General features: G+C 33.0%; 1 protein-coding gene across 1 annotated transcript in view; it reads right to left on the bottom strand.

The window, feature by feature from the left end:
- LOC145676737 (nose resistant to fluoxetine protein 6-like) overlaps positions 1 to 21,898 on the bottom strand; it is a 118,012-nt gene that overhangs the window by 26,009 nt on the left and 70,105 nt on the right. The window contains exons 7-10 of the mRNA XM_081747549.1: positions 19,440 to 19,533; positions 17,426 to 17,554; positions 11,348 to 11,513; positions 4,082 to 4,161 (exon numbers count right to left, since the gene is read on the bottom strand). Of these exons, the coding sequence (XP_081603675.1) occupies positions 4,082 to 4,161; positions 11,348 to 11,513; positions 17,426 to 17,554; positions 19,440 to 19,533 (469 nt within the window). The remainder of the gene's footprint in view (positions 1 to 4,081; positions 4,162 to 11,347; positions 11,514 to 17,425; positions 17,555 to 19,439; positions 19,534 to 21,898) is intronic.

Genomic DNA, 21,898 nt, shown 5'->3' on the forward strand with positions numbered 1-21,898 from the left:
TCGTCATCGCCGCTTGGACTGCTTCCACCGAGTCGAAACGATGCCCCTTGATACGGGGGAACAGGAAGAAGTCCGGCGGTGCCACATCAGGGCTGTAGAAGGGGGGGGGGTGATGCAACGTGGAAACTCCGAATTTGATCAGGAGATCCCTTACAATCCACGCGCCGTGGCACGGTGCGTTGACATGGTGGAGCTTCCATTTCCCCATCAGGTCTGGTCGCACGCGTGTGATCCGATTTCGCAGCCGTGTGAGCATTTCTACGTAAAATCTTGCATTTACACTCTGTCCAGGAGGTACAAACTCATGGATAATACCATGACGGTCAAAAAATGCAATCAACATCGATTTCACTTTCGATTTCGACATTCTGGCCTTCTTTTTACGGGCTGATTGTGCGGCTCATGGTATCCTTCTTGTAGGCCTGCGTAAACATGTCCTTGGTTTCGGTCTCTGATTTTCCCAGTTTGACGCAAAACTTGATGGCGAACCGCTGCTCCAAATTTTGCTCCATCGCAATTGACGACGAGGCCTCACAACAGGAGGTCACTAACACAGTGGTCCACACTCAACTAACGCACGCAGGCGACTGCCGCCAGTCGACGCCTGTTTCCAAGGCTCCCCTCCATAACATCCGGCCTTGCAGCCCCCTACATTGCTCCGCGCGCGGGGGAAAAAATCATTCCTACTACTTCTGGATACGACCCTGTATGTGGTACTGCTATCTTTGGATGAGAAGTTATTGAGGAATAATTTGAAATCAGTGTTGCCATCCAATCTCTTTAAATAACCTTAACTTTCTCAAATTTTAATCAATAGTTTCACTTCGAAAGACAACACTGCACATTCTGTAGGCCTATACCATTGGAAAGGTCATTCCATCAGCTTTCAAATCCGCTATGTCTTACCTCTGTAAAATAGTTACAGGGTGAACAATACGTAACAAAGTCAAAAATGGTATACAAGCTGTAGCTCTCAAACAATTGAGATTAGGACCTATGTTTATATGAACTTTTTTCTTAGAATCACCCATACTACCATTTTCCAAAATATTGCTCCTTCCTCCTGGGACACCCGATACACACACACATATATATATATATATATATATATATATGTGTGTGTGTGTGTGTGTGTGTGTATGTATATATATAAAACTACAGTACATGAACTGACATAAATTAAAGGGGTACTTCCGGTTAACGAGGAAAGTTGAAATTTGGCATGATTGTAGCCTTCCGAGACTAACTGACAGAAAAATTGCAAAAACTGAATATTTTTAATTTTTAGAGGGTCTAAAGGAGGGATGAAGAATTTGCCCATGTTATTTAAATGTGTGTTATTTTGGACCTATACTTTCATATTTTAGGTACTTGGAATTGGAATAAAAACATGAAATTGTTGCTTATGCTTGTACGTTTTCGTTAGCGTTAACTAATTAAATAAGTAAAAATAAAAATCTCCGACTTTAGAGTGGTTTTATGGGGAACTGAAAAATCTTTCCCATGTTATTTATATGGGACATCTTCTACACTCCAAAATGTTTAGGCACTTCCGGCAGGAGTAGAATGATTAAATTTCGAATGATTGAAGCCTTCCGGGACTAACCCACAGGAAAATTGCCAAAAGTGAATATTTTTAGTGTTTAAAGGGTCTAAAGGGGGATGAAGAAATTCCCATGTTATTTGAATGGGCGTTTTCTCGGGATACAAAATATTATCTTTTAAATAGTTGAAATAGGAAAAAAAAACTTGAAATTTGGTATAATTGTGGGTTTAAGAGGTGCGAGGCCGTAGGCCGAGTAAACGTGAGGATCAGGAGGCGAAGCCCCCAGCTGGGCCACATTCAGGAAATATGAAGAGAAAATGCACAAAATTCAGTCTTTATGGAAATGCTGATACGTAAGAGATGCGAGGCAGTAGGCCAAGCGGGGCCCCCAGCTAGCCAAAGGCTAGTGTATATATATATATATATATACAGGCATAATAAACTTAGTTTTATTATTATGTACAATTTTTATTTACCTTAAAGCGTATATTGATTCGACTTTTGGCTGACATGTTTAGTGCACTTAATACTTTTCTGCTCAAGTTTGATTCTTTCAAATATGCAATTTTTCATTTCACGATCCTCCAAGCAAAAGTATATCATGGTGCAAAAAGAGAAGGCAGATAGAAGGACGTAAATATGGTAGTGTTCAATAAAATTCTGAGGATAACCAGGAATTATACAAAGGGAAAATTGGTAAGTATAAATTAAATTTATACACTAACGAAAATAAGAATTTTATTATTTATTTGTAAGAAGTTTGATTTAACAAACGCCCTTATATATTTATGCTCTTTATTCGTCCTGGAGGTAAAAAAAAATGTTTAGATCTATTTGATTAATCATTACCAAATTTGATCCAATACAGAGGGTCAAAAGTTAAGAATCAAGATCATTTTTTAGAGTCGATATTCGAAACGGAAGTGAGAGAAATTAACCACTTCCGGTTTTAATATTGATCGCTATAGAGCAGAAACGATAATAGAGAGATGTGTTTTTTTGCAATAAATTAAGTGTCCCAAAAATACATTATATCTCCATGCTTAACTTGCTACTAAAACCACAAGTGGTAGAAATAAACTATAATTTCCGGTTTAAATATTGATCTACATAGAGCAAAAAACGATAACAGATGGCTAGAAACATTGGTTTGCTTTTTAAACTCGATTTAACGCTTTAAGAATAGGTAATATGTTTTCTGTTAACCCTCTAGTTAAACCAGAAGTCGCAGAAATTAACCACTTCTGGCTTTAACGCTAACCGCGATAGAATAAAAACCGTAATAGATAGCGAGAAGCGATTTTCTGTAATCAACCAAGCGTCCAAAAACAATATACATTCCATCTTTACCCTAATCTCTTTACGTATACCGGAAGTCGAAAACATCAACCACTTACGGTTTTAACATTGTTTGTTATAGAGTGGTGGAAACGGTAACAGATAGTGAGAAGCAGTGTTTGGAATCAATTTAGCGTTCTAAGAATAGGCACGATCTTCTCTTCTAATTATCTGTTCAAACCGAAAGTGGTAGAAATCAATTACTCGCAGTATTAACGTTGATTTTCATAGAATAAAAACCGTAATTGATAGCGAGAAAGTATTTTCTGCAATCGATTAAGAGTCCCAAGAAGTGTTTATTGTCCACTCTCATCTCTCTCTCTCTCTCTCTCTATTAAAACCGGAAGTGGCAGAAAATCAACTACTTGCGGTTTTAACAGTGATTTTTATAGAGTATAAACGGTAATAGATAAATGTCTCAAGAATATATTGCACTTCCATCCTAAGTTTCTACTAAAACTGGAAGTAGTAGAAATTCACTACGACTTCCGGTTTAAAAATTGATCAGCATAGTGAAAGAACGATAAGAGATAACGAAAACCGGATTTATGGAATCGATTTAGCATTCTAATAGTAAGTACCACCTTCTCTATTAACCCCTAGCAAAACCGGAAGTGGTAGAAATTAATCAATTTCGGTTTTAATGTTGATTGTTATAGGGGCATAAACATAGACAGAGTGACGTGGTTTTCTGTCATCATTTAAGCGTCCTAAGAATATATTCCATCTCCAATCTAATCTCTCCACTAAAACTGGAAGTGTTATAAATCTACCATTTTCGGTTTCTCATATGATAATTCAGAAAATATCATGCCATACAAGCCAAACTCCTTCACGTGGTGTACACGTGACACTGTTACTTGTTAGAAGTTATTTATTTATTTATTTATTTCCTGTTAGTTTTCCTAACTTTTCGTCATGTTGAAAGTACTTTTAGAATGAAAATGAAAATTTGACGTAAAGATAAAGTAAATTCCTTACTTTTACACAAAAACAAGCATCAATAACCTTTTACGTTTAACATAGATTATCATTTCCTATTTAACATTAAACCATTATGATACAGTATAAGTTTTCTTGGTGTTAAAATTTAAGAGATACGTTCTGTATTGAACATTTCTTAAGAAATAGAGAAAAACATTGCTTAAAATACAAAAATAAATAAATAAATTCATAAATTTTAAAAAAAAAACTTACTTGACTGCAATGATGAGGAAAATAATTCCAAACACGAAGTATTGAGTATCGTTTGCCAAATACCAACTCCATCGCATGCACTGCAAAGTAGAAAAACATGTAGTAAGGAATTTATAATAATTTCTTTAAAAGTTCCATTTGACATTTAGTTTCCTAAATGTGAACTAATTGTAATTTATAGTAAAGAGAAAAGCAGGACTTTATTTTTATATAGTATTGTCAATGATACATATTTTGTAAATGTAGTGAAACTTTTCAATTAGGACGTCCTGTTTATATTGTTCAATCGTGTTCAAAAACTCTGGCCAACAATTTCTCTTTAAGAAAGACATGTTCTGATAATATACTTCCACCTGAATTGAATATCTTAATTGACAAAATAATATTCATATTTAAAACAAATAAAACTTTTGGTATTCAAACAATGTTTCATTGTATTCGAAATAATGTTTCAAAGGCAATTGACTGCCTTTATCGTCAAGGTTGCCCTAATTTAAAGAATTGTTGTATAATTGTTTATGATATTCAATATGTAATAATAAGATATTGTTACAATTCTCAGTTTAATTCAAATTTATAATATTAAACGTTTTATTTACTATTTTTTTCTTCATTTTCTTAACCAACACAACAATTATATAACAATTTTCTAAATTAATGCAATTCTGATGACAAAGATAACCAGTTGACCTTAAAACGTCATTTCGAATAAAATAAATACGAATACCATATCGAAAGCATTATTTATTTCATTGTAAACATCTCCGTGAAAATTATGTGCGATATAAAGATTCATATATGTTTGTCTTAATTCTATCCATGGATAAGAATATAGGGTTTTCAAAGAGAGGTACGTGGCAAGACTGAATATATATTTTTTAAAAGCAAGACTGAATATATATTACTGGAATCCGACGGATCATTAGTTTAGAAGTACCGAAACTTCTTTTTCTTAACCTTGAACTTATTTCTAAGCAAAAAGGACTTTTGTTCGGTATGTATTATACAATAACCTGTCTTTAAATAAAAAATTTCACCGAATAACGCTGTTTAGCACAATTTAGTGATTTCGAGAAAAACGAAAAAAAAAAAAAACCGTGGTATGTTCCTGTACTACAGCATTGTTTCGCTCAGGAACCAGTTTGTCTTTATACTAGTGCCATCACTTGGAGAATCGTGAAATAAGCCTTTCAATATATATCTGTCATGTTGCGTACAGCATTTGATTCCACTGATAACACAGCACATTTTAAAATGTGCCATACAGCGTTATTTGGTGGAGCCCTTCAAATGTCTGCTATATATGAGATGGTATATTTTTCTCTTTTTAATCAGCATGTTAAACTCCCTGCCGTGAAACAGTAAAATTTTATTTCAAAATGAATTAGTAACATAGTAAAAACAGAACGGCAACACTGTTGATACATGTTACAATTTGAATAATAGAACGATGCTTGTTTGAGTACGTTGCTGCTTTGACGGAAATGTTGAGTACGTTGCACAAGTTAGTCTCTCGTTTTGAGTACGCTACACAAGTTAGCTTTCTGTTTATATTCCTCTTGTGTTTCGTGTTAAGGATGAAAACAACTGAATCAAAATCGTTGTTACTCAACTTCCTAAGATAACTGGTTTACATTTGTTAGGATATTAAGTGTGAATTATGGTTGGTGGATAACTACCAGAAGTTTAGTGTCATGATGTTTCTTCTATCAGTTAAATTTCATGGCACTAAACCTTCAGTAATCATTCGCCGACCGTAATTCACAACTTAATATCCCAATAATAATAACCATTTTTCTGTTTATCCAAAAGTCTTTCCCATGGGCTTCCAAATTCTATGCATTCGTATGTATAGTATTTCTTATTAAGCCATAGGTTCTGTTTTAGGCGTCTGCTAGCTAATATCTATGGAATTTTACTCATGGTTTATGATTAGACCAAGAAAAATAAGTTACATAAGAAACAACAAAACAAAATTTCAGTGCTCCGCTCACAGGGAAAGGGTTGAAAAGTTCGGACCGTTCCTTCCTTTCAACTTTCTAAGCTCTACACATATTTGATGAATCATTGAACAACATACAGTACTTGTACACATAAAGTTTGATAGAGTGAAAGATTTGAATTAAAACTTTTTCTTTACTGCAATTTTGTTTCTTTTCTTTAATAATAATGTTATATTACTTTCTAAGATATAAAGATTATACTACTCACAGATAATTCCTCAAAATATTTTGAGTTACTTTCCTTTCTTCAGTAAAATGTTCTGTGATTCAGATGCAGCATAACATTTAATTAATGCTAGCCTTTAAATCACCCCTGATTCGAAATGGCTATTCGTTATCATCCAGGCTTCATACGAGAATTTACTGGTTATAATCTGTTCTTCTGAGATGATAATTCAATGGCAAAGTGAGAGTGGGAGATACGACGAGTGGGAGAGAGTATGGTTGATCTGGGAGCGGATTGGGAAGCGGATTGGTTAACGCATCGGCACGTTACTCCGAAGATCCCGGGTTCGAGTCCCGGTTCAGTCATGCACTTCTTTATTCTTTGTGTGTTATTGAATTCGCACCTGCAGAGGATGTGATGTGTAAAAATAAGTTTAAATCGGTTGTTTCCTTCTTCCATTAATATAATCACCTGCCCTTGTAAAAAAAAAAAAAAAAAAAAAAAAAAAAAAAAAAAAAAAAAAAAAGTCTGATATTGAATTTTGCTTTTTATAATCCAATAATTTGGATGGGAAATACTGAAAAATGTCACGTGAAGACATTTAAGTGGTTGGAGAGCAGAACTTATCCTTTGATCTTACTACATTTTCGACTCCTCGAGTGTTAAATATCAGCTACCTAATTTTATAACAGAGCCGTACCAGAAAAGTCGTTGATGATGAGTTCGTCTAACAAAACTTAATAGAAACCTCGATTAGAATCTTACAATCGGAGCGCTTTGATTTCAACTATCTTTTTTTGGTATTTACCTTGTTTTTATTACTTCATGATGTAGTTTCTTTACAATTCAATACGTGTTATCTGGCTGTTCACACATTTTCGAAAATTGGCAATCTACCATAGAACAGACAGCCACAACTTCATGACAATAAGTTTCGATCCGCTTGGGATATTTTCACCCTCTACTGGTTGAGTTTGCTTTCGACGTATTATTAATCATAGTCTTTTTGCAGAAATGAATTACTTGACAGAGAAGTATGTTCAATAGTCCTTCATTGAACATTTAGGAAATCTAGAGTGTTTAATGTAGTGCAGTAATTTGTTTGATAATGTAGATAGATGGTTTCCCTCTTATAAATCTGGAAATGGCTTATCCTTGTAGATCGATGAATGAGATTAGACGTGAAGTCCATTGGATTCACTACTTATTCAGTGGGACTTAGAATGAGGATACATGGTAATTGAGTGTTACTTTTCATAGGATAGGTTGAGTTCAGAGACAGCGTTACGGACTCGGCTATTTATCGCTGAAATAAGTAAGGTATGGGTCTGCTAGTTAGTTACGGGCGACTATACTAGATAGTGAATTGAATGAAACTAGGAAGTTCTCAGTTTATATACCATGGGAAGAGATAGTGCTGAAACGTGAAAAAGTACTATCTGTGATATCTCAAATCCAAAATCTCGACGTATGCAGAAAAATGTCAGTTTGAGAGAAATACGTTCTTCTAAGAAGTTCCCACAGTTTGTTATATACACAGTTTTACGTGACACAGAAACAAACAACATAATTTGCATATGTAGATAAAACGCTATTCTTTCCCAGCTTGTCTGGACAATTTAATAATCGGATAAAAAAAAAAAAAAAAAAAAAAAAACCTAAGAAATCCATGTGCGTGAAATAAACATAAAGATTTCGATAAAATTAAAATATTGATTACCATTTTTGCTTTCTAAATCTACAATATATTCTACTTAATTTTGCTTTTAGGATATTTTTACCCTCTACCAGTTAATTTGATATTATTCTGATTCATTTTGCTTTTAAAATATTTTTATCATATATATAAGCAGGGTTTAGCCCCAACAAAATCCATGTATGCAGGAATGCAAACAAGCAACAAAATTTTCCTCGCCCAAGAAAAAAGCTACTAGCCTACATCCCACAATAGAAACCATTTACTTACCTTCGGTATGATATTAAATACTCGCCCGCACCGAAGAACCACTCACCCCGGCCGAGTGAGCGAGTGGTTATTTTCATCCCTGCATGTATGTTTCCCTACAAAACTATGATTATCTTGGTTATTATATCTAATCTTTTAGAAGATAAAGTCGTGACTATTGAGTTTTTATACCAAACCCAGATGGTAACAAGAAACATTCCTAAACAGTGCCAATTTACACGCTATCGTTGATCAAATGTTATTCTGCATCTGAAACACAGTACTTTCAAGAGAAAAAATCTCCGAATAGTTTAAAGGATCAGTTAATCTTAAAAAATAATGTAATAGTTATCATGTAAATTAGAAACTTATGTCAGAAATGTTTTGTAAAAAAAGAATGTATCCAATTGTTATTTAGGATATGTAGATCAAAGTTGTGTGAAGTAAAAGTGTACGAATTGAAAGACAAATTGATAATATGGGCAAAATTGATATAAGTAATTACAATTTTGAATTTTTTCTGAAATACAAGATAGGTAGAATATTCACGGGTAAAGTAAAGTATTTTGGTATTCGGAAACATTGACAATATTTTAAAGAAATTAATCACTTTGTTCTATATAATACATTGTAGATGTTGCTACCGCTTTAGGCAGTTCTTGAGACAAGTACTAATTTATTGCCTTGTTTCTCGGCTATTTGAAATTCCAAATGAATAGGATAAGCAAATATTTTATCATAATTTATTAACGTATGCCATCCTTACACTAAATACATGGAAGTGCGTCGGGACCGTAATACAGCAAATTATGGATGCGTTAAAATATTAAATAATACTTTTGATAAAGTGGATAATTTCAAATATCTAGGATCAATATTAACAGAGGAAAATCATATTCATGAAGAAATTAAATGTCGACTAAAAGCAGGGAATTCGTGTTACTATTCAAATCAAAATCTCTTGTCGTCGCGAATTCTGTCGAGGAATTTGAAGCTTAAAATATACAAAACTATAATCATGCCTGTTGTTCTGTATGGTTGCGAAACATGGTCGCTTACTCTGAGGGAAGAAATAGACTGAAAGTATTTGAGAACAAGATCCTGAGACGAATATTCGGACCCAAGAGGAACTTGAATGGGGAATGGTGGAAACTTCATAACGAGAAACTACATAATATATATGGTTTACCCAACATTGTTAGGGTCGTCAAGTCTAGGAGGCTTAGGTGGGCAGGTCATGTAGTTAGAATGGAAGAAAGAAGAAATGCTTTCAAAGTCTTGACTGGAAGACCAATCGGAAAACGACCATTAGGAAGACCTAGGCGCAGATGGGAGGACAATATTAAGATGGATCTCGCAGAGATTGGAATACAACGTAGAAACTGGATGCAGCTAGCTAAGGATAGAAGTCAGTGGAGATCTTTTGTGAACGCGGCATTGAACCTCCGGGTTCCATAGGCCATAGAGTTAGTTAGTTAGTTAGTTAGTTAGTTATGCCATCCTTATTTTTAGCTCATTTATACAGGGGATTTTACTTTTTTTCTTTTCTTTGAAGTGAACTAAATTTTCAATTATACGATTTCACTGATTGTTTTTCTTTAAGCCTAGTTAAATGTCCTTTCCTTTTCCAAAATGAATTCGAATTATATATAAATTTAAAATTACTTAAATTCAGTTTGTTTTTTTAAGTATTATAATATTGTAGAACGAAATATAATTTCCACGAAGAAAGGAACATTTAGACAGATTTTGAAAAAGAAACCAGTAAAAACAAACCATTAACCCCTTGAATTCCAGCCCTGTAGATAGAGTGCAGAACCTCACGACAATGCTAAGCGAAGAACATTAAGTAACAAATAGTGCAAAGCAAATCAGCAACCGGGCCGTAGTCAAGCGGTTAAAATTCCAATTTATTTCAAAGAAAACAGATAAAGCAATTACCCATATAAATCAATTCACTAAGAAACGAAGGTGACGTAGGTATTCGAACACCGTCACACCATTAAAATGTAGTAAAAGTAAAAAAAAAAAAAAAAAAAAATAGTTTCAAGGAAGAAAAAGATTACTTAAAGAAATTTGTGTCAATTGGAGAGATCGATGGCTCTTTCCAACCTGTACAATGGACAAGAGTGAAGTTGCGCTTGAATGAAGGAGAAATTAATCGTGTGGAGATTAGAAAAGGAATCAGTCAATGTCCCAACTATTCAATATTTACAGTTAATGTCTAATGAATTAAGCTTTAATAGCAATTGGAGGTTTCGGAGAGCAGATCATTAACAAGATCAAGTAGGCAGATGATAAGTTATTATAGCTAGAACCAAAGAAGGACTACAGGCTATGATCGACAAAATAGTTGACACTGGGAAACTATATGGAATGGAAATCAACATTGAAAAATCGAAATTCATCAGAATACCTCGTGGAAATGTGCCCTTACGGGTCAGAGAAGAATAAAGAGAACTTGAAGAGGTCGATAGTTTCAAGTATCTGGGTAGTATTTTGACGAGAGATGCTTACTGCACAAAAGAGATCAGATGAAGAATTGCTACAGCCAAAGAAGCATTCAACAAGAAAAAATCTCTCTTAACTGGCAGGCTTAATATTGGGCTAAAGAAGAAGTTGGTCAAGTGCTATATTTGGAATATTGGACTGTATGGTTCAATGATTGGACACTACTTAAGTTGGAGAAGAAATATTTAGAGAGCTTCGAAGTATGGTGTTGGAGGAAGATGGAAAAGATAAAATAGAGATAGAGAGATAGTAACAAACGAAGATATTTTAAAACAGATAGGGGAGAAGAGGACGCTTTTAGCCATCATCTTTCGCAGGAAGACTAATTGGATTGGACACAGCTTGCGAAGAAATTGCCTTCTTCATATAGAAGGAAAGATAGAAGGAAAGCGAGGAACAGGAAGAAGAAGACAACTGTCGATGATTTGGAAAATAGAAGGAAATATTGGAAGGTAAAAGAGGAAGCTGAAGATTGAGACGCATGGAAGAAACTTTCCAGGCCCAAACATAAAAAAACCTCAATAGTCCCAAGATTTGCCAACAGGCAAAATACTTAATAATAATAATAATAATAATAATAATAATAATAATAATAATAATAATAATAATAATAATAATAATAATAATAATAGAAAGATTACCATGTCTTTCTCAGCAAACAATGTGTGAATGTAGAGGGCATTTCTCCACCAATATTTCGGACAGTTAATGTGATCTGTTGTCCATGGTTCAATCACTGCATATGTATGGAACCACTTGTAACACAATTCGGCTATTCCCAAAACAAATAAGAATGGAGGTGTCAACCTGAAAAAAAAAACAGACATTTAAGAAAAATACATTTTAAGTAGGTGTACAGTTTGATGTAATTTTTTAAAGTCAATTTTGAGTAGATAAATAATATTATTAAAGCTTGATATAATAAGCAATAAATAAAAGGTACGTGCCATTGCACTAAAATTTCTTGCTTCAACTGCTTAAATCAAATAATTTTATACGGCAATTGTGTATTTTCTGACACATTTATTTATAAAATACAAACACAAATTTTGTATTTCAAAATGAAAGGTGTTTGAGAAAATTTCGTTGGAAGAAAACTCATCCCTTGTGAATTTTATCATGAGAAATTTCTTGTGTCATATTACCCAGAGTTTTTAATTAAATATTCATTTATGAAATATGAGCAAAATCGCCTGTTTTTTCTTCTAAATTAGAAAACTGACCGGAAAGCACTCACCTCAAGAGTAAACTACTCTTGTGGATTTCTTATGAGAAATATTTTATGCCATATGGTATGGTTTTTAAAGAGACATTTAGTTAAAGAATACGAACAAAATCAACTGTCGTGTATTTGAGAAAATTGTCCGAAAAAAATCACTCCAGGATAATAACCACACTTCGTAAAATCTTTGCGCGAAATAACTTACGTCATATTACTAATAAGATATTTATTTATACAACAAAGACAAGATCGCCGCAGTTATTTCTAGAGAAAAGAATCTTCCAAAGAAATATTCAGTTTTCAGAGTGAACAACCCCTTTGTATTTTTCCTACATAAATGATTTATATTATATTATAGAGTTGTTAACGAAATATTCATTTATGACATATAAACAAACTCGTTAGAGCCGATTTCGGGATTCTTTATTAACAGTTTCACTCTCTAGTAAACTGCCCTTAGTTTGGGGACTAGGAAGAAGATTCAAACTGCTTCCTTCTGAAGAATCGTATACAATTCTTAACTTTAAAAGTTTGTCTGAATACGTTGTAACGTGGCCTCTAAGTGAGTGTATGTACGAACGAACACACATCCAAAAATAACTTTTTCGGCATTTCGGGACCCATGAAACGTTCAAATTTGCTGAAATCTTGGATTAGATTATTTTGGCGATCACTATACTTTCTTTCTTTATATCATCGCTTAAAAGTAAAAAAGAAAAAAACACCTAGACACATTATGGAAATTGAAAACACCTAGACACATTATGGAAATTGTTAAAGAAAAGAAGAGAAAAAGAAAATAGAATACTTGAAAACTGGTGTATTTTGCATCTCTCAAATACTTTTGGGCAAGTAAGAAGTTCAATTTGGTAGTCGTACATTTAAGGATAATTAGTTTACACTCTACAATTATATACAGTATTTGTTTACTTAAGACTAAATATTTCCATCTTTAGATTTTGCCACGAACACTGTTTAGTTTAATTATTTAACTTTTGTCCGTGATTGTATTTTTAATTCATTACTCTTCATTACTCTCCAAATGACTTACAGAAAACAGTTAAAGAAAACTCTAAACATTTAAAAACTAAACTGTGATTAACTTATAAACTCTTTATTTGTTAAAAAAAAAAAAACTACTATGTAATTCTGTTTTTAAAATTATTTCCAAATACTGAAGTCATTTATCTTTCATCATGAAGTCCTGAAATCATCGTGTAACTTCTTGCATTAACAAATATGATGAAAAAAGTACCTATAAAAGTTCGTATGTACACGTGCTTACAATTTCACCACAAGGACAAAAAATCCATGACCTTAGCTCAAGTCAAAAAAAACAAAACTACTTCGCCTTTCTAAGTCAAGAGTAGTTGCAATGAAAATCTCAAAAAATCCTATCAAAAAAATTTTAGAGCCAATCTTACCATTAAAGAAACGCAAGAGTGTATCATATATTAAACTTCCATATTTTACATCATAAATCTAAAGTATGTACTTGTTTCATATTTGTGAATGCGTAGTCATGAGTCAGTATTTTGGAAGTTTCAACAAACACAAATGAACATAAAATTACACACATTAAAATAATTTCTCCAAACTTCTATTCTTTTATTTCACCATAAACAAAATATTCATAAATACTAGTGTACAAATTATCAATGTCTAAATTTTTAAGCAAAGTTAGTTTTTGCTATAACTACATCTCTCGCGTACAACCCGTTCTATGTTAAACATAAGTAAACATGGCATAACTGCATGGTAAGGGCACCAGGTATCAAACGTCTAAATGTAATTCTATATGTCAGCTTCTATGTGTGCGTATTCGTACAAAAGTAAACATTTTATAACTATTTTTTTCTTTTCATTACTTTCATCTTTCTATTGTCTTTGCTAACATGTGTATATTGTCTACATACATATACCTTATATGCAGGGGTAAAAGTGCGGGGGAATGCGTGAGTATTCCGTCCCTTACTTGCAAAAGTATGTACGGCGTCCCCCAAGTTTCTAAAAAAATTACAATGGGCAAAGATAAGCAGGGGGAACAGTGTAACGTCATGTTGCTACCTACCGTCTCTCTACCTTTTCAGATCCATTTTTACCCCTGCTTATATGTGTATGTTTACATATGTGAAAATTGATTCCTTATGTTAACTGGATACTTAAACTCTTCATTTTCAATTATTATGGTCACAACGATCATAGTGTCCTAGATTAAGGAAAATTAATAAATACGTAAAAAAAAAAAAAAAAAAAAAAAAGCATAGCTCAACATTATTATGCTTCCCCTATCCCTTAAATCTCATGCCTAAAAGAGGTTGCAGTCTTCTAAAGGATGCTAGCCTCTGCCCAAACTTATATATATAAAAGAGAGAAGTAGAAATTGTAATGATCTGGGTCAATGATGTGGTTATAAACAAGGAATATTTTTCAACTGGGTCCAAGATCTAAAATCCACTTGAACTATAGAAAGTTGAGAATTGAGATATTATACATGGAGGAAAGCATCGATTTTACATCACACCAATTCCTTTAAAGGTGTGAATTCAATGATACACAAAGATAAAGACGTCGTGCATTTGTTTTAACTCTTTGTATATCATGTGAACTGGAGTATTGAAATCCAAACCCTAAGTATGAAATAAAGCGTTTTGGAAATAATCACATTCTGAATCAAAACGTATTGGCTCGAATACAGAACATCCTGGACTAATAAATTATTTTAAACCTGTCATTTTGCTTAAAGTGCTCAACAGTTTGTAGTAATTTCTAATAATATTTTCAGTTTACAAGATCAATATTCTTGTTACTGGGTGTAATATATTCTCCTGTTCTAAGTACGCTTTCAAGCTATTCATATAAACTAATATAAGCTTCAATTAATATAATATAGAAGCTCAGGATACTCTTGAGAATCATATCTTTTCACTTAAATGTATCAACAATTTGGAGAGACAATGAACTTTCAAAAGTGGGAAATATATTGACTAAAACATCTACATCTTAAAGTAATATTTGTACACAAATAATTAATACTTTTCTGACCAGAGTATATACTCATTTATCAAAATTAAAGTAAATCATAACAGTTTCAATAACTTAACTTTATCTTCATCAGACGTTAACTGGCAGAAATATCTTCATAACATTAAATTAATATTGTTGTATAATTTTAATTGTTTACTTGATAATTTTAAGGTATTAGTATATAACAATCAGGTATTATTATAATTTATTGTTTCATTTTAAATTTTTAGTATAGCTGCTTTTTTATAATCATTATTATTTTCATTTTTCTCTTTTGTTGTTATTATTATTATTATTATTATTATTATTATTATTATTATTATTATTATTATTATTATTATTATTATTATTATTATATTAAATTATTCCAAACATCAGTTAATTTTGAAGTTTCCTCTCAATTCAATGTTAGATCATATAACTTTATTTTTATTGCTTCTTATAATAATTTCTTATAATTTCTTATAATAATAATTTCTTATAATAACTTCTTAATAATTTTTCATATTCGTGATTTTTAACCTTCCATTCGTTCTAACAATCTATCCCATAATTCATGTATTTGAAGTCCATTTGTCCAGTTCATTAATCTTTCACTTCTTTCTCTCTTAATTCTGTTCATTTTCTTATTATTGTTCTATTTTCTTCTTCTAGATCTTAGATTTCTTCCCAATCTATATAATGTTCTGTTTTTTAATATGTTTGTATATAGCGTTATTTAATGTTATGAACAGGGCCCGGATTTTGTTGACAAGTCAACTTTTTTCTGTTACGCATAGGACAAGGCAAATTCAAATAAGAACGTTATCCATCAACTCTAGGTTCTAAAATTATATTTTTTTAGGGTCAACTTTTGGTCACTTTTTACCGTTTTGAAGTTTCAGGTCATTTTTCACTATTTTAAGGTCATTTTTAGGTCACTTATGGCCTTTTTATTCTTTTCTTCTACATAAGGAAATCTTAAAATGAACACTGTTTATGGATGCGAAAAAGACTAAGTTAAATAATCTCTTTTCATGCTTCCTGACTATTGGGGTGAAAAAACTGCATTCTTAACAAGCTAATGAAAACAGCTGTAGTGGGTTGACGAAAGGTGAGGGTTGGTAGGTGGCCAAACAGATAGTTTTGGGTTGTTGACCACAAAGGATGTGGTCACCTGAATAACTAAAAATGGATTAGAAGGCGTACAAAGACTATCTCATCTATTATTTTCATGAAGTCTACACTTGCGAACTTCTATTGTTTAAGAGTGCTTCCTAGTTTCATCTCGGGAGTGAATTGACGCATTCAGTACGTACAATGCCGTACAATGGACTGATCAATGGACACACATGATCAATGGACTGCAACTAACTGGAACAAAACTTTTTGAATATCAGTGAGAAACGTTAATTAAAATCCAACAGATGTTTTTTTAAATGTCAATGTTTAACGAAATAAACGTTTTTAAAAAACACGAGTTTTAAGGTCAATTTTTGTGAATTTTAGGGTCATTCTACAGGAATTTTAGTGTCATTTTATAGGTCACTTTTTAGAAAATTTTAGGTCAACAAAATCCGGGCCCTGGTTATGAAGATATTTCTGCCAATTAACGTCTGATGAAGATAACGATAAGTTATTGAAACTGTTACGACTTATTTCAATTTTAATAGATATGTATATACTTTGGTCAGAGAAGTTTTAATTATTTAAGTATTAGTTCCAGAGTCAAGATAGATGAAGTTATAATGTCTGATCATCTTGGTAAGAAACAACATAGCATTCTTTTTGTAAAGGGGTCTATATGAGAGCAGATTGTTCTTAATTTTTTCTTGAATATGTAAACTAGAGCAAATAATGATCCCCTAAAGGTCTTATTGTACCCTGGAAGTATAAGAACGTATCATAAAGTGTCACTCAATCATTTGCCGAATCAATGATACGTATCCAAGATTGTATAGCTGCCTATTTTATGTACTCGTATTGTAATAGGCACAGAACAACAACAATCTCTTAAGATGAATGTGATATCTGCATTCAAAACGTCGCATGTCAATACCTTCACCTCACTGATAGCCCGAGAAAACTTACTAAAAACAATATTAGTTTGCTATAGTTCAACATGCCATCATTTCTCTGGGTCTAAGCTTAACTAATGAAATTTAGCCAATTCTACCTGAGTATAACATTTTCAATTATCAACAGAGTATTACGTCATTCTAGGTATTGGTGATGTTTATGACGCTCCGTACAAGTTACCTTAATATCGTTGAAGTTATACATTCCTTTCTGTATGCTAAGTAAAGTTGTTTCGGAAAACAATTGCCTCAGATAAAACAAGATTTATATTCTTAAATCGACATTATGATACTTACGCTATTAGCTAATCTTTTACTTACCTTTTGTGTATATATGCTGACAACTGAAATGTTTATAAAATACCTTCTATCATCGTTACATGTAAGTATGGATTAATATAAATGCGACTTACCTGAAATATCTATACCATATCATGCCTAGATATTGAATAACTTGAGAAGTTACTCCAGTTGTTCGTGTTGCTTCATTCATATCAATCTTCGAAGTTTTGCGGAAGTAAAGAAACGATACCAATAAACCACTGCAATTGGTAAGGAAGAAAATATGTTAAAAAAAAAAAAGAAATATGCATAAAATAGATCAGATTCTTAAGCAACGGTAAAACTAAAGTGTATTTTCTATAATTTGAAAGTATATTTTTAAACTTTTAGACTTGTAAAATCCACAAAAATCTAGAATTTTTAAATAGAAAATTTACTAAAGATATAATTTTTCTTTATCTAAAAGTCACATACAATAAGTCTTTCAAGAAATGTTGTCACCCAATGATGTATATCATGGTGTTAACTACTTTTTCATATTAAACACTTTTATTCACATGCTCAGAAACTGAATTTGTAGGCTACTACGTTAAAATTTTAGTTGAAGACGGTACCAGACTTTTTCCTGCAGGGAACTGGCAACACTATAACTCATGTTTTCCAGCACCTATATAAAGGCAGCACTAGCACAAGTATATCTTCTTCTATGATGTAACTTGCAACCAGTGGAAGCAATAGGAACATCCTGTTCAATTGGTGTCAGATTAAGAATATCTCTGTATCATTGATACATGTTAATTAAGTGAATTTTGTGAAAAAGGTTAGTGGTGCTCTCTGAGTTCTAACATCAAGATATAAATTTAGTGACCAATTCAACGAGTGAAGTGAGAAAAGACCAATAGTGTTACAGAACTCTCATCAAATTAAGTAGCTCAGTTAATTCAAGTTTTCCTATAAAATGTTCCCTTCGTAACTTCTGTAAATATTCATTAATACATATTTTCTAAGTCAAACGAGGTGTTTAGTTTCGTTCAGCATTCCTAGATTCTGTCATCCATTTTCATGCAAGTTTGTTGCAGGTAAAAGCGTGGATACTTCTCTCAATATTCTCATCAGACGATCTTACACGTCGAACGACCAATGTTAAGATTATGAGACTAGTTTGTGTTCTTTTGCTTGTTGTGGGAGCAAGTGGTTGATGGAATCTTGAGAGTGATGAATTGATTGAGATGTCAATCTTGTCTGTGTGCGCAAGATTTCAATCATATCGGAGCACTGCATGGCATGATTGGTGCCTTGCACTTAAATTGTACCGAAGTTAAGGCATGGTCATTTCGTACAGATTGTGAAACCTGCTTCATCATAGCTGCTTTTTATTTTTTCTACAGTTATAGCAAGCAGTAATGCGGTTCGTGTTCGGCGTACCAGTAACTTCAATTTTAGTATAAACAACAGTCTATTATTTAATATAATAGCAAATACAATCTCATGTGTGCACAGCTATGTATTGTTCTATTATTTGCAAGTATAGAATTTAAAAATAAATATATAGATATAGAATAAATATATCTAAGTTAAAAGTATGAGAAAATAATTATAATTCAAAAACGTATTAAACAGAAGATATGATATTGGTAATATTAAATAAAGACTTCTGGATGAACATAAGACTCCAGAAGGAAATCTACTGCATAGATATATGTAATAGTTATCAAACTGGCTTATAAAAACTATTCAACGATTTCGGAAACGCAGTTGTACAATACTACCAAGTAACCTCTACATAATTTTGAAACAAACTAACAGGTTTAGCTCACTAATGACCATACTAATGACCATAATTAGTGTTACCACTAATGACCATTAAAAAAAAAAAACCTGATCGTCTATAACTCTTAAATGTTGGAAGTTTATTATTATGTGAAAAGGATGTAAAACATAGTACCTAGGAATTAAAAAAAAAAAAAAAGAAAAGAAAAAAACATTCTTAAAGTAGAAAATCTGTCTATTTTGCTTCCATATTTTATATTTTACTTACCTCATGTAGCTAATAAAATACCGATAAAATCTTCTTTGTACTAGTGAGTGGTATATTTGTGCTGCTAGCCAGAGAGAGTACATTGAAAAAAGGTTAAAGTAACTTACCTAATGTAGAAGAAAGTATCAACGGCGTATGGTGCGCTCATTATAGTTTGAAATAACACATTCTTATCCAACTCAGACTTGAACATTTTGTTTTCTGAAACAGATTAATTTTCAGCATCAGTTATATGACATTTCTGAATTTTTTTCAGTATATTTTTTAAATATTTGCTTTCAGATTGATAGTTATTCACTATAACGAAAAAGATGCAATGCACGTGCAAATCAGTATATATCGTTTATATGGTTTATAACTACATGTACCCGTGTCACCCTACAAGCTAAACAATCCAGAAAGTAGTGATAAGCTGTACTAGAGAAAGAAGCTATTATCATTATAGAGCAATGGGGCAATCACAAGGGTATAACCCTTCTCAAATGAAATAAGAAAAATTGCGAGAATAAATTACATCTATATAATGTCTATGGTGTGTCTGCCTGAATCTGATCTAATTTCCTGCATTATAATAATAAGTCTTACTAGTGAGGCTTCAGTCTTATCTAAAATGTACATGTAAACGTATGCATCTTAATGTTTCATTAAGTAATTTTTTGTGTCTCATGTTTTTGTGTTGTAATTTAGCTAATATGGTGAATTTAGAAAATATCGGCTTCAGAGGAAGTATTCACGTTCCTTAAAGTGATCGAAAAATTATAATGTATCATTATACAATTTTGATCATTTGGTATCTCTGTTGATGGAATAGATACGTCCATGGTTAGTTTCATCTGTACATGGTTCCTATCATCAACAAGTTGAATCGGCAAAACATCATCGATCTTTCTCTTCAGCCATTTTGTATTACCCTAAAGCATACTTAATTAATAGGCTATATAATTTCCTACCCCATCCTCAGCTCCAAAAGTATTCGCATCACTCATTAAAATTACCCAAGCAACCTTTTTCTCTGTATCTATGATTTTTTCGATATTCTCGTAATTTTCTCCCTCTACAATTAAGTAAGTTATTAATTTCAATGTGTAGATCAAGTAAATCGAAAGGGAAGATGTTTACGTAGAATTAGTAAATAGATAGGAAGAGTAAATTAATTGTTTATATATTGTTTAGTAGTAGTATATTACTATGTTAGTGTATACTGCTCTGCGGATTTTAAAACAATAAGAGTGGAAATTCTTCATATATCTGACTTTACCATTTAAAATAATTTGTGTAGATAGAACACTGCTCGTAATCAAAAATACTTTGACATAATTTCCATTGGATTGGTACGAATGAAATGTTCGCCTCAAGTGCGTTATTTCCAATAGCTATTTGGTCTAGGAATTAATTCGTGCGGTTGGTACGCACACATTGAAGCTGTAGTACAAACACAAAATACATAAATACCTTAAGAAAAATATTGTCCATCGCTAGCCACCACTTTCGCCCATCTGTCAGGCAATGTACGGATTACGTGGCGAAAGAAGTCCTCATCCTTGGAAGCGATCCAGTCAGAGACCCATGTTTCGATATCTTCTGAAGAAGTAAACCGCTGTCCAATCAAATCGTTGTTCATGCAATCGAACAAGTAGTAGTCCGAAGGAGCAACGTCTGGTGAATACGGCGGGTGGAGTAAAACTTCCCATCCGACATTTTCTAAATAGGTTTTGACCAGTTTTGCGACATGTGGGCGAGCGTTATCATGTTGAACAATAAGTTTATCATGTCTGTTCTCCCATTCTGGTCGTGTTCTGGCCAGAGCTTGCTTCAAACGCATTAATTGTCGTCGATAACGTTCTCCATTCATAGTTTCACCCGGTTGCAGCAGCTCATAGTACACCACACCTTTCATATCCCACCATATGCACAGCATAACCTTTGCACAGTGAATATCTCGTTTTGGTTGTGATGGACCTGGTTCACCTGGTTTCACCCAGGCCTTTTTTCGTTTAGGGTTCTCGTAATGGATCCACTTCTCATCACCCGTAATAATTCGATGCAGAAACCCCTTTCTGCTCTGTCGTTGAAGCAGCAATTCGCAAATGTTTTTTCGTCTTTCAACGTCTCTGTCTTTCAATTCATGTGGAACCCAATGTGACATCTTTTGAATCATTCCCATGGCTTTCAAGCGTTTGGAGACTGTTGTTTGATCAACGCCTAATGCTGCTGCAAGTTGTTCCTGCGTTTGACACGAATCCTGCTCGAGCAATGCTGTCAATTCTTCGTCTTGAAATTTTTTTGGCTGTCCAGCTCGCTCTTGGTCTGCCAAGCCGAAATCACCACTTCTAAACCGTGCAAACCACTTCTGACACGTTCGCTCAGCTAGAGCATGGTCACCATACACTTCCACCAAAATACGATGACTTTCAGTCGCACTTTTCTGCATGTTAAAGTAATGCAGCAGGACACCCCGCAAAAACACTTTATCAGGCACAAATTGCGCCATGTTCACTTAACTACAAACTGGTGTTGTTGACGCTTTAATCCACTGCCCTATACTACGAACGATACGCGATGACAG

The sequence above is a fragment of the Thermobia domestica genome, unplaced genomic scaffold (genome assembly GCF_964235325.1).
Source record: "Thermobia domestica unplaced genomic scaffold, izTheDome1.hap1.1 HAP1_SCAFFOLD_318, whole genome shotgun sequence".
Taxonomy (NCBI): domain Eukaryota; kingdom Metazoa; phylum Arthropoda; class Insecta; order Zygentoma; family Lepismatidae; genus Thermobia; species Thermobia domestica.